This window comes from Amphibalanus amphitrite, unplaced genomic scaffold (genome assembly GCF_019059575.1).
Source record: "Amphibalanus amphitrite isolate SeventyFive unplaced genomic scaffold, NRLGWU_Aamphi_draft 000118F_arrow, whole genome shotgun sequence".
In the NCBI taxonomy this organism is placed as follows: Eukaryota; Metazoa; Arthropoda; class Thecostraca; order Balanomorpha; family Balanidae; genus Amphibalanus; species Amphibalanus amphitrite.
In genome coordinates, this window is record NW_024881613.1 from 267,696 (window position 1) to 288,450 (window position 20,755).

The 20,755-nt window shown below is 50.1% G+C and overlaps 1 protein-coding gene across 1 annotated transcript; it reads right to left on the bottom strand.

The window, feature by feature from the left end:
- Nucleotides 1-1,640: 1,640 nt before the first annotated feature.
- On the bottom strand, nucleotides 1,641-19,701 carry LOC122381317 (exportin-1-like). Its single transcript, XM_043365337.1, has 18 exons — nucleotides 19,365-19,701; nucleotides 16,383-16,491; nucleotides 15,620-15,901; nucleotides 15,007-15,237; nucleotides 14,585-14,704; nucleotides 14,217-14,345; nucleotides 13,729-13,881; nucleotides 13,152-13,352; nucleotides 12,544-12,786; nucleotides 12,065-12,299; nucleotides 6,409-6,572; nucleotides 5,919-6,053; nucleotides 5,439-5,582; nucleotides 4,984-5,130; nucleotides 4,146-4,520; nucleotides 3,672-3,857; nucleotides 3,137-3,361; nucleotides 1,641-2,311 (listed from the first exon to the last, which is right to left on the bottom strand). The coding sequence occupies exons 1-18, from the start codon at nucleotides 19,382-19,384 to the stop codon at nucleotides 2,168-2,170; spliced, it is 3,243 nt and encodes a 1,080-aa protein (XP_043221272.1). The 5' UTR covers nucleotides 19,385-19,701; the 3' UTR covers nucleotides 1,641-2,167.
- Between the last annotated feature and the right edge of the window lie 1,054 nt (nucleotides 19,702-20,755).

Genomic DNA, 20,755 nt, shown 5'->3' on the forward strand with positions numbered 1-20,755 from the left:
GACGGCCGGCGCTGAAACTCGGCGGCAGCGGCGCGGAGTGGGGCGCGGCCGGCCGCCGCAAGGACGCGGTCTGGCGTGGCAATGACCTTAGCGACTGGACCGCCACCTGCACGGGGGACAGTGGCGGCGGGGCGCCGGAAACGGGACATTAGCGGACGCCCGGCATGCGGCCGGAGCGGGAGCCCGGACGGTATGTCCCGGAGCGTGGCGATAGATAAAAGCAGTCATTATCACCTGCTACGTTCTATTTCTTCCGTACTCTTTTTCTTGAGAATGAAGGGATTAAACCGCCTCAATTTGACAGCCGGGATCGCGTAGTTACAAAGAGTATTTAACTAACAGCGCCAACGTAACCTCGCAGTGCCATAAACTGTATGTGATAGATCCGCTCCTCCGTTTTCGAACACGGCGATCGACTCAATGCAGCCAGCCCTGGTTCCCTATTTTCGATCCTCCTCACCGCCAGTGACAGGCCTTTATTCATAATATCGATTTCCGTCGCTCGCCCCGGCGCCGGCGTCGTATGAAATGAACACACGCCGGCCCACTCTCTGCCCTCAGCCATACGCTTCTGTCGCCTTTTAGATTTCTGTCCTCTACACGGGGTACGGCGGGCGACGAGGGGAGACAGGCGGGGCGACGGGTCAGGGTGCGAGTTTCCAAACAAACCGGTCACACACAAAAAACTTATGTGAGACTGGGAGACTTTAATCTAGACTGTCCGGTTTTCTGTCGGGTGTGGGTTTCGCTCCTGGGAGGAAGCCGTTCCTGTGATGAAGGGAGGATCTGTGACTAGCAACACGAGTGGATGACGCAGGGTTGAGTGAGCGCCAGCGGATTTGTTTGCAAGTAGTCTCAAGAGGCCGAGCGCTTATCAAGGTGCGGCCACCGCCTTACGATGCGATGGACGATAACACGAGATCCGACGACAACATGAGCCCTATATCGCCCTGTCTCGCAGCGCGGTAAATGCCGGTCAGCGAGCATTTACAAACATCTGCTCAATTAATAACACAATCCCGAGTGAGATTCCACGATGACAGAGTAAACCTGCGTACGCCACACGGCTGCCAACGGGCGGATTGACGCTCAGCGTTGCTGCTATCCGCACCAACAGAGAGCTAACCATGTAGAGCTCAGACGCTACACCGCTGCAATTCACACTTCCCTTTGGAGATCTGTAACTGCAAAGCCCTGTCCGTGATCGTAACGCCCCGAAGCAGTGTCTTTTAGGAATTGCTCAACGCACAATTTGGGTCCCGAATACTGGTTCCATCCCCGTAAGGTGCAACTGCAGCCGTACCACACAAGCTCGGTAAAAGTCGGACCATCGGCATAAGTATCAAGCAGCTTTGGAGTATTTGTATAGGCTGCATACTCTGTGGCCTCTGTCGTGGTACCAAGACGTGGCCGACGGAGCCACTGCCTCCTCTCCTAGCCCTGCAGCGCCGCCTATACGGCTCCGACGATCGCACCACACACGGTCACCGGCCGACGGTCGCACAGCGCAGGGCGAGGCCTGCCCGGCGGCGTGGCGCCGTCTCAGTCGTGACGCCCCGGCCCCGGTGATCCACCCCGTCCTCAGCCCACAGCAGCGCCACAACACAGACACGCACACAGCTCAGTATCTGGACAACTCGTGGGACGGGCAGGTGACAGCTATGTATTTTGTACAAAACCTATTATTTCCGTGGCGCCGCCTGTTCCGACCTCACGCTGTGAAAGAAACACATCTGACACGTATCTTTGGAGACCGGCGAGCGGCCCGGACCCGTGGCACAGAGACAGACAGACGGACAGACGGGCGCCGCGCCGCACCGCGCGGCGTGCACACAGACACACTAACACGGGCCGCACCGGCAACGGGTAACGCAACAAGCAAACTTGGCCGCTCCACACTCCACGCACACTGGAAAGAGATGAATCCTAAAAAAAATACCTAACAAAGCGACGCAGAAATAATCCACTAGTGTAAAATCACAGAGAGGCCGCCGCCGGCCGGTGGCGTCTTGTAACGACGCTGTAGCGCGCGGCGGCGGCGGCGGCGCGGCCGCGCAGCTCCTCTCGCACGGCGCAGTCCGCGGCACGCAGTCACATAAGTTACGCTCGCTCAGTCGCTCGCTCTTGGCTGGCTGTGTGGGGCCGGGTATGAGGGTCCGGCCCGCGTTCAGTCCTGCATCTGCTCACTGATTTCGTGCGGGTTGAGGATGCCCGGCACGGCTGCCTGCTGTTTGCGCTTTTCGTCCTGGGCGCGCCGCAGCGCTGCCTCCCGATCGTCCAGGTACAGGTCGGCGTCGTCCCCGGTGAACTCCTGTTGGACAGGGGAGGGGGGGGGGGGGCGTCAGTTACAGGTGTCAGGTTTGGCAGCACGGGGTCGATAGAAGGGGCACGAAGGGGCATGAGAGACGGCCCCCAGATTGGTTTGGGCAGCGGGAGGGATAGGAATGGCAGGGATACGTTGGGACTGGTGAGGAGCGGCGAGCAGCCAATAGGATTATGACTGATAATTAAGGTCATCAATTTAGTTGTGAACGATATTCTCTATACAACTTAGGTCAGCTGTATAGATAGATAGGTGGTTTTCAGCTCAATCAGTGCCCACACCAAGCGCAGCTTGCTGCGCAGGTCCCGACCTCTACCGTCCGCTCAAGAAGTTCCGAGTAACCGGCATCACACTCGGTGGGTACGGGGTAGGGTAAGCCCGAGCCTTGATATTGCAACAAATGCCTGCGTGACGTGTCATGATGCGTCATAGGACACGCTGGGACTCGAAGTAATTGTGCAATGCGCATAGCGTAGAGAAGGCCGGGTCGGAAACCGGCCAACCTTCGACCCGCGGCTGGTATCGACAGAGATATTACGGGAACGTGGCGTGTAAAAATTGTAATAGACTGAGGTACGATACCCGGGTCCCGGAGTCCAGCGTGGGTGATGATATCGAGCAACGTTGGGCGACACTTATATGAAGCCGAACCAATCCCCTGCCCTCACCAATGGGCCCCAAACGAATCAGCGTCACAAAATTGGCCCAGTGGTTACTTTAGACAGGCTACCACCAAACAATACCATACTTAGCTAATCCTAACTGACTGACAGGAATTAGAGAACAGGCGCAAGATTCGGCATGAGCACACACCTTTATCTGTACGAGGAAGTCCCGGATGTGCTCCTTGAAGGCGCTCAGATCCTGGTTGAGATCGAACAGACCCTGCACGGTGATCTTGATCTGGTTGTCGGTGAAGTGCGGGAAGCCCGTCTTGAGCAGGTTGGCCACGAACTCCTTGATGTAGGTGATGTTGGAGACGATGAGCGCCTGTGGGTCGGCCGGCGGTGGCGCCGTGCTGTTCAGCACCGCAGACACCTGAGAGGAACGGGCGCACAGCGTCAGACACGGGGCCGCACAAAAGGTCAGTAACGTCAGAATATCGAGGCACGGGGTCAGAAATGGCCCAAAAAGCCAGACACAGGGTAGCTTGATATGCCAGCAAAAATTTGCTTGCGTCCTACAGAATTTGTACGTAGTCCACAACCCATCTCAAACTCGAGCAGTACAAAAAGGCCCGCTGTCAAAAACAGCACGCTATCGGACCAGTTGAGACCATTTTCAGATGTCAACCACCCTCGCCCCTCCCCCCCCCACGCACACACAGACACGCACACTAGTGCCTCACCTTGCCCTGTTCGACGATGCTGAACATGTAGGCCATGATGGTGGCGTGCTGCGTCAGGTTGGCCGTGTGCGACGTATCCGTCATCACGGTGAACAGGTGGTGCAGGATCACCGTGTAGTACGTCTGGTAGAACTCCTGAGACATCTTGTCGTGCTGCGCCACGTTCAACAGCATCTGGTGCAAGATCTGAGCGGCACGGGGACGGAGCGTCAGTAAAAGACGGCATGAAAGGAAACCGACTGAGGACATGCTAACTTTCTCAATTGCGTCCTTCCGGCGCAGATCACATGGGTTTGTAAGGTTGAATTATTGGCATTCAAGCCACTGATCTGCCACTTTTTAACATATCATAGTTGGACTCTTTCATGGCCGCAGGCACTTTGTGCCCGGCTGAATGACTCGTATGCAGAGTAAACATCACGACCAGTACCAGCCAGCCAGCCCAGCTGCCCTGCCGCCCCCAGCTCCACGCACCTGCAGTCCGGTCTCGGAGACGTTCCGCATTGTGTGCTTCACTGCCCAGATGACCGAGTCGAGCACCAGCTTAAACTGCGCCGCCGGGATGGCCACAAACGCCGAAAAACAGTGCTGGTTCACCGCCTGTAGCATGTTGAAAAAGTTTGTACGGTGCTCCGGGTACTCCTCAAAGTCTTTGTTGATCATGTTCAGTGTGCACTCGAAGACGGCGTCGAAGATCTTTGGGATTTGCGGGGTGACGCTGTCGCCGAGCTTGTTGACGATCACGGTGATGGTGCTGAGCACCTCGGGCTCGCGCGCCGAGGCCACTGGCGTGCGCTGGTAGTCGAGCAGCACGGCATCCAGCAGCGGCGGAATGAAGTTCTCCAGAACCTGCCGCCATGGGACCACATCGGTTAGGCATGTAACGACAGATTAAACTGACACTGCCGCATAGCGCACTGAGCACGGCTCGCATTCAACACCTGGGACTGGGCTCTACGCCAAGGCCTCGGTCTTCAGAATACGAGGCAAATCGTCAGAGTAGGACACATTCATTCTCAGGATCATTCGCTGTTTATATATCGTCCTAAGCTATAATTCAGATATACTGTTACATCTGTGGAAACAAGGCTAAGTAACAAGTTGGTAAACTAACAAATTGCTTTGTTGATTGATGCTAAAAGCGGCTGGCAATGCCTTGTAATACAATAGAGGCAGCGAGATTCCTGTAGGGACAGGTTGGTATCCACATAATAGGATAAACACTAATGCTAAGCTGAGCGTTTCAGAGAAGTCTAGCCACTAGCGTATACTTCCCCCTCTCCGATTCGAGCCATCAGTGGCCTCTCCTTACCATCTGGTTGTCCGCGCTCTTGCCGACCCAGACCGAGATCAGGTTCAGAGTCTCCTTTTTGACGACGCGCATCATCTTGATGAGCGGCTGCCGCGTCACCGTTTCGCCGTTGAGCGCAATGGCCGCGCTGATGTTTTCCGACATCACCTGTACGGACGGGGTGTCAGAAGTCAGAACGACAGTGACTCGGCTCGCGGGCGGCTCCAGGCACCGCACGGCGCGGGGCGTGAAACACGGTAAAGGGGGACGAAAGTGAACCGCATCACGAGGGTGCAGAAACTAAAACCGAGCATGAAATTGCACACCAGTGCAAATTATGCGCGGGCTAGTGGCCAGAATTACGAGAAAAACGGAGCCCAAAGGAAAATACCACGACAAAAAGAGAAGAGAAAAGAACAAGACCCAACCAGACTGTGTCAATGGTAGATCACATCACCAGTGCCCTGTCCACTGACCTTATAGACGTTCAGCATGTCGAGGTAGATGCGGCCCAGCTGTATGACGAACGGGTGACCGACAGCCGTGCACGACCGCACGTTCGTCTTCAGGATGTTAGCCAGCTGCTTGACGGCCTCCTGGTCCTTCAGGATGTCCACGTTCTGCGGCACGGTCAGACAGAGACAGCGGCGTCAGACTCCGTCACACAGACCGCACAAACCTCCCGTCAGTCTCACGTCATACATTACTCAAAACTCAAGACCTCCTCGACCAGACATCGCCTCTATGAAGCTGCCAGGATTTGTAGAGGCTTAGCTTTACGAGCGCGTCGTCTACAAGTCTAACCACAAACCGGTCGCGTCCAGCTGCACGGAAAGTAATAGCAAATCGGCAAGAACAATGTCTGACATGCTACAAACTCTCAATGCTTTGAACAAACCTGACGGATCGTTCCAAAGCAGACTCCGGCAGGACTCGGACTCCCGTCAGCGGCTCACCTTGCTGGCCTGGTTGATGACGTCGTCCCAGACCTGGTTGGGCAGCGACATGTACTTCTCCATGAGGTGCTCCTGGATGCTGGGGTCCGGGTGGGCGGCGATCATGTAGCCCACCGCCTCGTAGAACGTGTGTACCTGGGATGAGCGCCCACTCAGTCTCAATGGTTCACAGCGCAACGACGGGCGAATATAGCATTGTACAGAATATCATGGGACGTGAATGGTTTACACAGCGCAACGGCAACCACCTCGTACACATCAGCGTGATGTGTCAGACGCAACAAGGATAGACGACAGAAGCCCCACGCCGCGGCTCTATAGTATACCGCAAAACACACGTTGCATTTAGTATCCAGTATCCACATCGAAAACCAATAGCAAACTAAAGCCGCCAACCATCTCCAGTAACCGCCTCAGCCCACAGTGCCCCGCGGCTGTATCCCAGACAGACCCAGCCGCCGCTGCCAGCTCTCCCCCTTTGATTCCTCACCTGCTGTGGCTGTAGGTCGCAGATGTGTGTGCTGATGGCGCCCAGAATCTCCTCAATGAACGGCCACACCTCTCCGACCTGGATCGTCACAAACTGCTTCCGGCACTTCTGGGCGATCTTGATGAATGTGTCGCACGCCATGTCTTGGACACCGTCGTGCGTTTCTGAGGACGGATGGGACGTGTAAGACGGCGGGTAGTGAGCCGCGCACGGGCCTAGTCTACAGGCCACACAGCAATGGACAGGTGGTGCACTGACAAAGCCGCTCAGTCAGCTTACAGGTCGCAGATAGACAACACACTGCACTCCCTCCCTGAATCTACTTGTCACAAAATCTAAGCAGTGTCGCGCGGCAGGGCCTTGGACGCCAAACACAGCCAACAGAAAGCATAAGGGACTCCTCAAGCAGCACCCCTATGAAAGATTGCGATCAACCGTCCGGTCTTAGCGGATAGAGCATACGAAGGCCACTCGACCACACGGGACGTTCAAGCGCACACACCAGTCCCCATTCGCGCCACTCTCATATCATCCATCCGCGCCCGCATTCAGTCGCTCTCCTGGCAATCTTACACGTTCAAACTAGTGGCGTCTGGTCAGTATGAGGACGTGCATACGGGTCTGTCCGTCGAAGGCTGTTGGATGTTCTTGCGGGGCAAATGCCGCGGTGCTATGGGATAGACTGGTGTGGATACTTGCAACACAAAGCAGGATATGTCGTAAGGTGTCCGCGTCTGATATAAGACTAAGACATTTCCCTGTCCTAGTTTAGACAAGGGAGGTACGCTACAAAATTTGCAATCCCTGACCGAACCACAGGATGCGGACGGTATAAGTGCACGGCCCCAATCGTTTGAGGCAAAATTCGCAGCCTTATTTTCAATTTACATTTTCAAAGCCTCTGTAAAATTTTCCCATTCAGCTGCTCCATCTGTACCCACCAAATCTACCTTTCATTTCATTTATTATCATTAGCACTTGGCAATGATAATAACTTCCAGGCGGCCCCCTAGCCTGTCGCAGAAATTTGAAACTGTATGTTGGAAAGCGGGTGCAGAAACTGATTTTGAATTCGCATTTGTGTTGCAGCCCGACTCGTTATACCCTCACATCATTATCCAATGTTTCATGGCCTCTTTTTACACGAATACAGCTCTTGCTTTCTACTCGTTTTCAGGAAGCCAGTGGGACGTTATGACGCTAACGATAGTGTCCTGATGACATCAGGCTGCCGGCCGTGGTTTTCCCCCTCGCCGTACATGCCCGATGGGCCGGCCACCAAACCCTATCGACCTCTCCTCACAGTTTGTGTCATTTTGCCTACCTATGGGAGCTCTAAAATGTTCTTGATTGGCCTAACGGCGCTGATAACATAGCTTATAACTGATAACAAACCGGATCCACTTGCTCGGTTAACCCGCGCACCGACGGGGGGGGGGGCGGATCCTGAGGTTTTTCGTAGATCGAAATTTGGTACGACTATTCTCTCATCAATTTTACACATGGTCTGCAAGTTTGAACCTCCTAACTTTAAGGTCAGGTCACCAGGTCACTTTGAATGACCCAACCTCAAGTCACTTTTTTGCAACTTTGTCACCGTGCCAGAGCTACAGTAGATGTCGGAGGCCTTTGAAAGTCGCAGGACGTTATAAGGTCATTAGTAGCTACAATTTATTTATCTCGGAATTTTGATATCGATGACCTAAGGTCAGGTCAATTTCTCGACCTCCCCATTATAAGTCAATGGGGGAAAAATCAACTCCCTCTTTTTACCACTAAAACGGGTCGGAATGGCCCCATATACCATACATGACTTCATATACGATCGAACTTCACTACCTTGATGTCTGTTTTGCTGTTGGGCAGCTGTAAGGTCATGTGACGTCATCAAAGGTCACCAAAGGTTTTTTTGCCAATAACTCCGTACAGGAACAAGATACAGCCGCACGGATGGTCTCATTGTGTTCAGCTCGTCAAGGCGCATCGAATGATATACATGATGACCTCAAGGTCACGTGACCTGAGGTCAACCTTTGACTTCGACCTTTCGAGGTCAACATATTATATCATTCGATGCGGATTGACGAGAGGATCACGATGATGCACTTAGTTTGTTCATATCGTGACTAGTTCGAAAGTTATTCGGGAAAAACTCATCTAGCGCCGCCATTTTGACTTATTTGACCCCTGTGACGTCATCTTTGACCTGACCTGAAAATGACCTTAGTAAAAATTGTAGACCTTGTCCGTGCGTACCCATACCGTTTACCGCTTGTCGCTATCTTACTTCGTTCTCGAGATCTCAGGGGGGGGGGCGGTCATCCGCCCCCCCGTCGGTTCTAAGTTGGCGCAGACCCCCGTCGGTGCGCGGGTTAATGGGAGTGGACTAGAGGTGTCAATTTCAGAAATTTCTTGTCCGATGTCCGTCCAATGTCCAAAATTCTAGCTCACTTTTGTCCGAAAAATGTCCAAGGCATGGATTTGTCCGAAAACTGTCCGAAAGCTGGATATCGAAGGAGAGGATGGGGGAATTGATCTATATTAGGTATATGTTATTATGTACCACATGATAACTGCCATCTGGTATCTGCCATCTGGTTTTGAGTGCAAAATATTTCCAACTAAAAATGTTGAAGCAATATCATATGCAGTAGGGAATGGGCATTTGGGCAAAAGGCCTAATCTGATATACAACACAAACACAGCATATTGAGACAATTAGCCTATTCTGCTTTAAAATGTGCTACAGCCTACAACTGAAGCTGAGTAAGCAGAAATAATGCAAAAGATTGCCTTATCCCTCAAACTTGCGTTCTCAAATATTGACTTCTTGCCGCATCCCTTTGACACTAAGCCACTTGATGATGAATTAATACAGCAATAATGCAAGAAGCAAGTCACTTACAATAATGTATATCTTCATCTTATATCACACTGGCTGGCATGTGAAGTAGAACACTTCTTGCAAAAGCAAAATAGTTCAAGTTCATGTAAGAAGAAACATGTGAGATAGGTAGGTACATCTGGAAGAAACGTGCTCTTCACTGAGCAACACATCTCTGAATATCGAAACAAAATAAGCGATCACAAAAATAAAAATACTTGCTATGATTTAACACAAATTCACTGAAATTCACAAGCATAAAAAAGTTGTAATACTTGGTAGAATGGAAAACACATTTCATGCTACCATTCTCGGTAGAATGGAACATGGTATCCGGCTTTGAGTCGATGATGTGAAAGTAAATCAGTAATATGACGTCATTATCAGATAATTTGTCCTATTGAAGTACATTTACCATTAGTAGTTTGATTTAAATATAATATGCAGTGCGAAATATGATAATTTTTCCAAAATTATTCTATTGTAAAGCACACTGACAGTATTTATTATTTTAGACGTCATTTCTTTGTCTCCTCTGATTCTCATCCGGGGGCCATCTTTCCTTAGGTGACACTTGTGACGCTTTCGCCGCATTTCATCATCTTTTGGTAATCATTTTATTTGGATAGGCTATCGGCATAATGTAGCATTTATTCGATATTTCGGCACGGATATTTTTTGGGGGGAAGGGGTGGAAGGGGAAGATTTTATGATACGGGGTTTTAGGTAAGAGTCTTGTGCTTCTTTGCACACCTTGATATTTGCAATTTTCTTCAGCCTATTCTGTTAACTTTCAAGTGAGGCAAGTCTATTTTTGGATTTCTTCTTTACTGCTTTGGTGTCTAGTGCTTCCCACAGGTCAATGATTGTACTTACATCATATTCATAACTGTGTTATCTAATGATGGGCCTGCTGACAACAATGTCACCTATTGGCTATTGACATTCGTAAACACATTTTCAAATTTAGAGTTAAAAGTTGTCACAGTATAGGTGGGTATATATTTGACTCAGAGCTACCTGCTACATGCAATTATAATGATGTTCATCTTGCACTATAATTATGAATGATGTATGAACCACCTTTCCCCTGCCAATTTTGATGACATGTTTGGCAATTTGCATATTGATAATGGAATTAAGTTTGAACTTTAACTTATTTTAGAAATTTGTAATTTTCAACTAGTTTTCCGAATATGTCCGATGTGTTTGTCACTTGTCCGTCCGATTTCCGAATCGGAATTCGGAAATTTTCGGAATTCCAAAATTTTCGGTTCCGATTGACACCTCTAGAGTGGACAGGATGAGGTAGGATGGCAGGGTGTGCAACAGCCGTCACTACCCGTGTCATCCCGGGTCACGTGCCGGTCGGTCTGCGTTTCAAAGTGCGTTTTAGTCAATCGTCGTCAGTCTTCCAGAAGCGTCTCCGTCTGTCCGATTGACAGTCCGTCAACAGTGCCCCGTCAGCACGTCCGTCATATGCCTGTGAATTCGTCACCTTAGTGCCCTAACTGCCGCCTGTGTAAGAACTTTGTCCGCCTCTCTGTCAGCCCATCTGCCTGTATAACCGCCCCTAAGTCCGTCTGTCAGCATTTCTGTCTGTCTGCCTGTCTGTCTCCATGTCTGCCCTTCTGTCTGGATTTGTCTACCAGTAAGTCCGTCTGTCTGCTTTTCTGTCCGTCACCTGCCTGCCGATTTGTGTCCCTTGTATGCCCGTCCCCTACCGTGTCAGTCTGTCAGCCTGTCTGTGTCTGCCCGTCTGGCGGCCAGCCGGCGACGGCAGCGCCCGGTCACTCACTTGGCGCGGGCGGCGGGGGCGGCGCCGGACCACCGGTCGCACAAGGGGCGCTCGACACTCAGACTGTGCGTGACAACTCAGCGCGCGCGCGGCTGCAACGCAACACAGACATACGCGCCAGTTATACCCGCCGGCCAACACCGACCTCGCGCACACACGCATACATCATCACACACACACATACACCATCACACGTACACATATAAACGCACACAAACAGAATATCGATAAATCAATAAATACGCAACAATCATAACTGCAGCCCATCCTTTCGCCACACACACACACACACCCCTTTCATCACTGGCCTAGGTAAGAAGACACGCAGCCGCAGTCACATCACAATACGCACACGAGCGCACATACACACAAACGTACGCACGCACACACTCAGACGCGTGCAAGACACCACCGCCACCGAAATGAGCGTTACTTTGAGCTAGAAAGTTGGTTGCCAAATGACTACTTGAGCACGCTAAAACATTGCAAACTGGTTGCGAAACGAATTTAGACTGGACCGAATTCTAATCATCAGTTTTCGTTTCACGCATGCTCACCTTTTTTTGTCATGCATCGCTTTTGTGCGGAAAATAAGCGTTATTATTTAGGAAAAAAAAAACGTTTGGCGTCAGACTATTAATGCCTCTCTATCCTTTTTATTAATCCTTTTTTATCGGCCGCTAGATGGGATAATCGACAAACCCGCTTAGCAGGCCCTAGATATATTAAAAAGTTGTTCGAAAAAATTAAACACATTCAGACCAAATCAAAAGGACTATACGAGCAAGCAAGACTAAGGACATCACGCTCCATATAACGTGACACCACATTCAGCTACACGATGCAATGAACTTCCACCAAAACCAAAAGACACTAAGATACCAAAGTCGCCGGCATCCACCACCAGTTCAACATGCGATACATCATTCATGAGCACTATTAGCACGGCGCAGTCAGCGTGAATAGAAACTTACCGTGCATAAACTCGAACAGCTTGTTGACCACCGTCTTGAGGAACTTCCAGTGCGCCTTGAGGAAGCGCGGGTACTGTCCGACGACGTACATGATGTTGGAGGCGATGATGGCCTTGTTGTCTTTGCCCTTCTTTTGTTCGCAGAGTCCGAGCAGGTCGCGTATGACGGTGACTAGGAAACGTTTCTCGTCCTCCTCGTGCATTGCGCCTGAGATGGAGCCGATCGCCCAGCACAGCTGACGGCGGGGGAGGGGGAGATTAGGACTCGGGAAGCCGGAGCCGGCAGCAGACCAAACAAGTCCACACCATGTTTGGCGGTGTTATGAGAGGCCAAGAACGGAAAAACCAAACTAGATCGAATCACTGTTAAACGCGCAACCATCAGGCTTGAATTCCCGTTAACACAACGTCAAGTCGATAAACAACACGACCGCCCAGCAGCCAGCCCATTCCCGACCCGCTCCCTGTCCCCCAGCTCACCGTGTTGAGGTTCTTCCAGGACCACTCTGTGCCGTTGACCTGGCGCTGCAGCTTCTCCGTCAGAATGCGCTCCGTGTCCACGTAGTCCAGGTGGGTCAGGTACACCAGCGTCTCCCGCATCGACTTGTACATGTTGATGGCGTCCGTGTCCTTCATGAACTCGCGCACCACCTCGCCCTGGTCGTTCTCCACCACCAGCACCTCCTCCGGCTTGGCCATGCGACCCACCATGATGTACCGGATCTGGGGACGGCCGGATGGGACGACGTTACAGCATGGCTATCACGGGAGCGAGATGTCACAGGTATCGGGGCCCCGACCGGTCGGCTAACCACTTCATAATCAACCGCAGAACGGAGAGCACGCGGCAAAGAGTCAAGAGATCAAACGAGAATGTGCACGCGTCTACCACAGCGTTCTAGGAATTCACGGTTGGACATCTCAGCAGCCGCTACTCCACGACTCTCACTTTGATCACATTCCCCCAGTCCACTGGACGTGACCCCCTCCGTCCCGATCCCCGTCGCGTCTTGGTGAGTACGCGGCTGTAGAGCGCTCGCCGGCCCTGCGCCTGGCTACCCTCCCCTCCGTCCCTTTCCCCGTCGCACCTTGGTGAGTACGCCGCTGTAGAGCGCCCGCCGGCCCTGCGGCTGGTTGCCGACGCGGGCCATGAACGGGAACGGGTTGTTGGGCGCCGTGAACGGGTTCTCTCGGTACAGGTCGCCGGCCAGCACGTTCCAGTACTCGAGGCAGATTTTGAATATCTCCGTCTCGTCCACCTCTGAGATGAGCACCAGGTAAGTGAGCGCCTGTGGGCAGGAGAGGGGGGGGATGCGCCACTGTCAGGGCGTCACGTCATACGGGAAGTTGGGGGAGGGAGGGAGGGGGAGCGTTCGCCGGTCCTGAAACGAGGCTGAGCAGACGGCAGGTGACAATATTGGGATTACGCAAGACTGTCCAGGTAGACGGGCCGACATCCGGGGCAGTTAGACCATGTCGGCACCGCGTCCACTTCGAGAAGACTCGAGAGTCGGGACTGCAAAACTTTACCTACGTCGTCCACGCGAGACGTAAGCCCAACCACAATTATTAACTGAAAACTAACAAAAGAAAACAGTCCCCAAAACCTCGACCAAAACGACGCGTATACAAAAGGCGGCCAATGAGAACATGTCCAAAGCGTACCCGGTCGAGCGTCTCTGGCGCCTTTTTCTCCACGAGGCTGCCGTGTTCCCGCAGGAAGACGCTGAGGAAGACGGACAAGTTCTGGATAAACTTCTGTTCAGAGTCCTGGCCGTGCGCGTACGCCTCACGGATGTTGGTGTTCACCGGCAGCATCTGTAATGGGAGGGGGACGGCAATCGATATTAAATATTTGCTAACATACATGTCAATACAGCTTTATAAACATTAAAGAAAAAGCCTAAATTTCACTGAAGTTTTAACTAGCCAAAATTATATATTTGTGGAAATTAAACGGTAAAATTCAATCGCCCTGGACGTATTCTGCAGCCAGTGATGGTTAATTTGGTTTTGAGCGGTTAATGAGGGGTGGATAATGAACAACCTGGACATAAACAACAAAACTATAAAGCAGATTTGAATGCAGACCCACAAAAAACGACAGGCCGTCTAGCCGTTCGGCCTGCGCGCGTCACCGCATTCTCTCCCACCTGCTCGAGCTGCGCGGTGGTCTGTGTGATGAGCTGGACAAACTGTTCGTCGTAGCTGGCCACTGTGACGCTGGCGATCTCCGTCAGACACTGCAGCGTCACGTTACGGAACATGGGCACGTTCAGAAACTGCCGGAACACAAACAGACGCGTCGTGAGCACGGACTCAGCAGGCTACACTAAGACCTCCACATTGGTTATATTGTAACCATATATCATGATAGGTTACCTATGGCATTTGAGCTTCCATGGAGCACAGACTGTTACAAAGGCCATCAGCGCCTTAAAATAACACATTATTTATGACTATCAGCCCTGCGAATTATTCCCGCGTGGCGAAGCGCTCACGTCCCCACACGGGCGCGTACCTTGTAGATGAGCAGACTGATGAGTTTGGTCTCGAAGATGTAGCCGAGAGGAATCCAGTTGAGAAACCTCAGCAGGGTGTCGAGTGTGGCGCCCACCAGAGGCGCGTTCTGAGACGTCTCCTGTGGACGGTAACGGGGGAGGGGGCCGGTGAGCGACAGACAGACACACCAGTGAGGGACACCCTTGGGGACACTGGGGGATGCGTCAATGGTTTGAATATGTGTACCGGGCGCTGCCGGACCAGTAGGACGGGGTCAAGCCTTCACGTCCGCCTGTCAGCAGCAGCGAAGATTTATCAAAACCACTGCAGCAAATAATTTAGCCTATCAGAGAAAGCATAATGCCACCAATAATGTCCAAAGATGATGGTCAAGTATTGGAGCTCCCCCCACACACGTGCAACAAACAGCATATCACTCACCATCACAAACTGACAGAGCTGGAATATCTGGCTGAACTCTGAGCACATTGTGTCCTTGAGGTGTTTGGCCTTGGCCTGGGTCAGCTTGCCGGCGCTGAAGTCGAACACCTCTTCGGAGAGCAGTGCCAGGATGTGCATGTTGTTGTGGCAGAGCGCCTCGTTGGCCTTGCTGGAGCCGACGATGTCTGTGATGAAAGAGTCCCAGTTGCGCGGCCACTCGCGCTTCAGGATCTGTCAGAGAACGGGAGACGGGAGTCAGTAGGGCAGGGACCAGAAGGGTAAAGGTCAGTCGCGGGACATGGGTCATTGGGTTAGAGTGTAGACGAGGCAGGGGTCAACAGAAAAGGAAATGGTCATGAGGTAGGGGTTAGTGAGACAATGAAAAAATCAGTGGGACAGGGGTCAAAGAGTACTGGGCGCGTTACACGGTTCCACGGAGGCATTAGCGACCGGGGTGCCGCACAATGCGCGGCTCTGGTTCCACATCACCACACAGTAGCTACGAATTACGATGCCATCAAAATCCTCCGTCAACGGCTCCTAACCCCGTTCGTTGCTCTCTACCGGCTCTCGCTCACTTCCCCGTCCCGGGCCTCCTCGCTCGACCGCTCACCTGGACCAGGATGAAGTTGAGTTTACGCAGGTACACCCGCTCGCGCTCCAGGTTCTCCGGCACCGATGAGATCTTGATGATGAGGCCGACGATGTACTTGCGGATGCCGTCGCACTGGTTTCGCGGCAGCGCGCGCCACCGGGTCTCGATCACCTGCTCGAGGATCTGCAGCGCGTAATACTTGGTCTGCTGGTTGGTGGAGAACTCGAGGATGGTGTCCACGCGCGTCCACGCGTCCATGTGCTCCTTCAGCGTCGTCAGGATGTACTGAGCCTCGCGTTGCTGTCGGCAGCGAACGGGGTTTGGTCAACGCAACATGCCAAACGGACCAGATTAGGCCGGATAGCTGGCCGCCGCCACTGCTAAAATCAATGTTAACACAGTAGTGCGATAGGACAACTCCTGCGTAAAAATGTGATCATTGTCATACCTGCTGTTTCACATTGAAACACAATTTGATAATTACCTACTGGCACCAGCATTAATCACATTATCAATAAAATAGCATATGAATCTGATCATGGAAACCTAAACATTTACTTCCTGACCAACTATAATGCAACTGAGCAAAGATATGTCAAAACATACGCCGTGTGAGTCACGGGACGACCATACAGGCGCCTCAAAGACTCTTAGTAATCAAGCAAAATATCAAACTTTCGGACATCTTCGTCGTAAAAAGAAACAAGTTTAAACTCGTTTGAGTGGCTCACGGGAACCTGGAAGAGGGGGGAGGGGGAGTACGGGGTGGTATCGCACGGACCTGTTCGCCGGAGCCATTGTACAGGCACGACACCACCCTGTCCAACAGGGTGATGTCCAATTTCTGGCTGAAGTCCAACAGTTTCCGTGCATCCTCCATATTGTGCAACCTGTGGAGCAAATATTCAGTCAGTACATTGGGTGTGGCTATCAGCGGAGCCTATATCATCGTAAAGATCCACAATAACACCGAGGTAGACTATCGGGACATGAACCTGACTGGACCGGACAGTTCGCGCCGGAGCGCCGTCACAGGTGGGTGACCGCTCTCTGGACGTGACTGTCGGGACGTGGGAGGGAGGACGGGATGGACAGGACCGACGATAGTTCTGGCGCCGAGCCAACAGGTCGACCATGAGCTCATCCGCCCGCGGCCAGACGCATACTTCAAAACGGTGCAACGCAAGGGCTAGCCCGCGCCCCGCCGCCGTATTCAGCCGCAGGGCCACGGAGTCGATGAAGTTTTTGGTGAATCTGACTTCGAAAATCGACTCCGGTTCTGACTCCAGTTCCAACACCGGATATTTCTCTTCAAGTCCACAAAGCTACGAGCGAAGGAGCGAATAGAAGTCTTTCGTAGATTAAAGGAAATTTCTTAGGATGAGCGGCCGGCCGTGGTCACGCATTTCAGAGGCTTATATCTCAGTAACCACGGGACCGATTCACTTACCGTCTTTTATAATTTACTTATCGTATTTTATAATTCACTAACCGGCTTCATACAACCTTAGTATTGGATTACTGTCAACCAAGTATTGGACTACTCGCGATGAATGTGGGTAATCCAAATGCAAAACAAGAGATGTATTCCTTCGCACTTCCACGTGCAAGGCATGCTGAAAATTTTTGGTCCCAGGAAGGTCCAAAAGAGCTTGTTCTGCTTCACAAGCTTGTGTGCTTCAGCGCCTGGAAACTTCCCTCTTATTCATCCCATATGATAAAAATGCATCCCAATATACATTTGAGTGTGCATCCCAGCAAACGATGTTACAACCCAAGGCTACAAAATCTGGAGGGTCGCTGTTCTCCGGCCATAGCTTATTCTATATAAGATTCAAGCAGATGGTCGCAGAAACACGGAGAAACTGCGATTGAACGATCTGAAGATAAGTTTGGTGGGCACAAAACTTTTGCTTAAGCAGATCACAGGTCAGGTCAAGACTAGGTCTAAGGTAAAAATAACAATTTCCCTAATGACTGCCTTCAAAATGCTGGCTAATAGTTGACTGAGAGCAAATGCCCATAATTATATCAGTTCAGGTTGAGTCAAAATGAAGGTCAAGTCAATCTAGGTCAAATGAAGTTGGTTTTGGAGAACAAGAAATGGAACTTTGATTGTAAACTCAGTGGTGCTATTCAACTCCTATTAAAGGTCTTAAATTCAGAATTTTAAAGTTAAAAATCATTGTTACATATCACCAAAATATCAATTACTCCAAGGTAATTACATGTGTATGTAAATGTAATTGCAGGCAAGTGCTAAAAAAACTTCAACAAACTTTGCATTAATAATATGTCACTTCATCACTATTCAAACAAAATGTTATTTTATGAAAAGGTTTGCTAAAAAATAGAAATAAAATATTGACATACAAATTGCATTTCCTGCCAACAAATCAAACTGATTGTTACCAATTTGATCATATTTAACATTTGATTAATTTTGCAATAAATGGGCAAAATATAAAAGCAGATGATTGGAACTTCTCAGCCTGGTATAAATTCACCCCTTTAGCGATCAATGAACTTTTTTTTAGTTTGATTTTATCAGTTGGGTTAGGTTTAGAGGTGGGATGCAGGAAATGACTTTTACTATAGTATGTTTCCAAGCCAGTGGCAAACAAGTTGACAAATGAGGTAAAATTTTTGCCAAAGCATGTTGCAGGAAAGTAAACATTGTAAATGATTTACCCAGACATTAAAATATGCCTAAATCCTCAATGAAATGGTGGTTCCAGCAGCAGCATGATTAACAATTACCCATGATAAACCTGATGATCAAGTTGGATAACAAGTAATAAAAATACCTTTAATTTGGGGGATGACCTGAGGCTAACACTTCAATTTATCAAGACAAAAATCTGGAATTGAACCTTTTTATTTCTGTTACATTGGTAGCATGCTTTAATTATGAGTAATGACTGCAGCATAGCAAAGCTATGGGAAGAATAAGGATCAGGTAGGGATGATAGGATCAGGTGGAAACACCAGACTGGGGTCTGGGCGAACAATCAACAGAGATGCTGTGGCAAAGCTAGCCCTAGAATGGCAAGAGAATCCTGCTGGGACAGCCAACCCTGCCATTCAATGCCCCAATCCAGAGGTTCCCCATAACTGGCTGTCTGGTGGGAGTGACTGTTCATGGCAGTCTGCCAAATAGTTCTTTAGATATAGATATAACTACTGGCACCTCACATTACGGAAGTGGTGGGCCGAACACTGGTTAATCAAGCAAGGTGCTAAAGATGCTGCTTGAAAGGCATACTTCCCCCATTTAACCTATTTCTAATTATTTTGATTTTGATTACCTACTTGAGTTATTTCTTCAGTATTGCAATGTGCAGTGCAATGCTGATGTAAATAATGACCATTCCAGCAACACTTAAGCCTTTCTATCCTAGGACAAAAAGGGGGTATGATTAAGGATATTCTAAGACATATCGCTGAACAGCGAACCCACAAGTGGACACACATATCATGATATTACTGAACACGACCCCACAAAAACTAAGCCCTTGTGATGGTGTCAACCACACAGTGCAAGGTCATATATGTGTTTCCAAGAGATGTCATTGAGAATACAGCATAATCAACATCCACAAATATTGCTCGCCCACGCCGGGACAGTTCTAGCGCACCTGCCATGCTTTCATGAACGCTATTTCTTGTTTTCACAACAAAAACACGCGACTTTAGGCCCTATCGCAACGCTTCTCGGACTCTGCCTTTAATTATAGAAAATGAGCGATAAAGTCACACTTACATTTGTTGAGGAACTAACATCAGCTAGGAAATCTTTACGCCCGTCGTCGAGGTAAGGTAGCCATCAGACGCAGAAAATTCGGTTCAAACTGGTATAAACTGGTTTACATGTGCGCAGCGCCATTGTTGTGTAGCTTCTTTCTTGAGATTTGCAGCATTTAAGGGCTTTTCAAACGTTCAATACATTACTTACTCATGATCTTTTTAAAATAACCTTAATGTTTATATTGAGAAATATTGAAAACAAAGACAAACTTTTTTTTGAAAATATTCTTTACCAAGAAAGTAGCTATTTCTAAAGCATTCATTACGGCAGCGCTGATTGGTCAGGGGCTTACGAATTATATCGAAGCTAACAACTTTAACATGAGTTATTATTTTTCAGTCATGTATTTTATGACGCAATTTTTAGATTTTCCTAAAATTTAAGATAGTTGCAGACTAAAAATATTTATTTCCACTTGAAAATGAATAAAAATATTGTTTTAAATTAATAAAGTTTGCGAGTATGTTAAAAATTGCATCAAAATTTGAAAATATATGAAATGATGAAAACCCATTGAAAACCACTGGAAAACAATACCAAGATTTTTGTATTATTTTGTCTAAAACACAGACAATTCGGGTGTCTAAGAAGCAGACGAGAAAAGTAAACAAAATATAACATTCAAATTAGCGGGCCATGTCGATTTTCATTATTACTCCAGGGGTGAAAAATTGTATCGTTTTGTGGTTGTCGACGACAACCGAGAAGACGATCTTATGGCGACCACGCGCAGCGCCTGAACTGATTTAGACCTCCCGCTTAGTGCGGTTAGAAGCGCGCAATCCATTCGTATCTGCCCACCCAACCCAATCGCCTCTCCCACGCAAACCATTCTCTGTCCCTCCCCATCAAATCGACTCGCAGTTCTCGAGTCCGTTACCACCCTACGCGGCGGCATCCGCCAGTGGAAAATTTCCTGGTAGCTACAGACATATTCCAACTCCCCGTAGCTATCTAGTATATACTGCGTCGTTCGACCATCGTTCGGACGGCCGACCGGCGACCCTCATAAAGGCGACCAATGACATACCAAGTGGTCGCCGTGGTTGTCCACTGGCAACACATGTCTGGCAAATCTAGTACCTTCCAGGACTCGGCCGGCCCCTGCCCGCACCCTTCAGCGCCGCCCCCGGCCGGCGGTCAGTTAGCGTCCCCTCCTTTTGTGACGTCATACCCACCCCCGGCGGCGCCTGGGGGTAGGTCCGCGGCGGGACCGCGCCAGTGCCGGTAATATTTTGATGCGGGGAGGGCACGCCATGTCATGCCCACGAGGATATGGTGTCTCGGGACTTCCGAGGTCGAGGAATAGGGATCGTCGGACATTTTAGCTTGACAGCTGAGCGCCC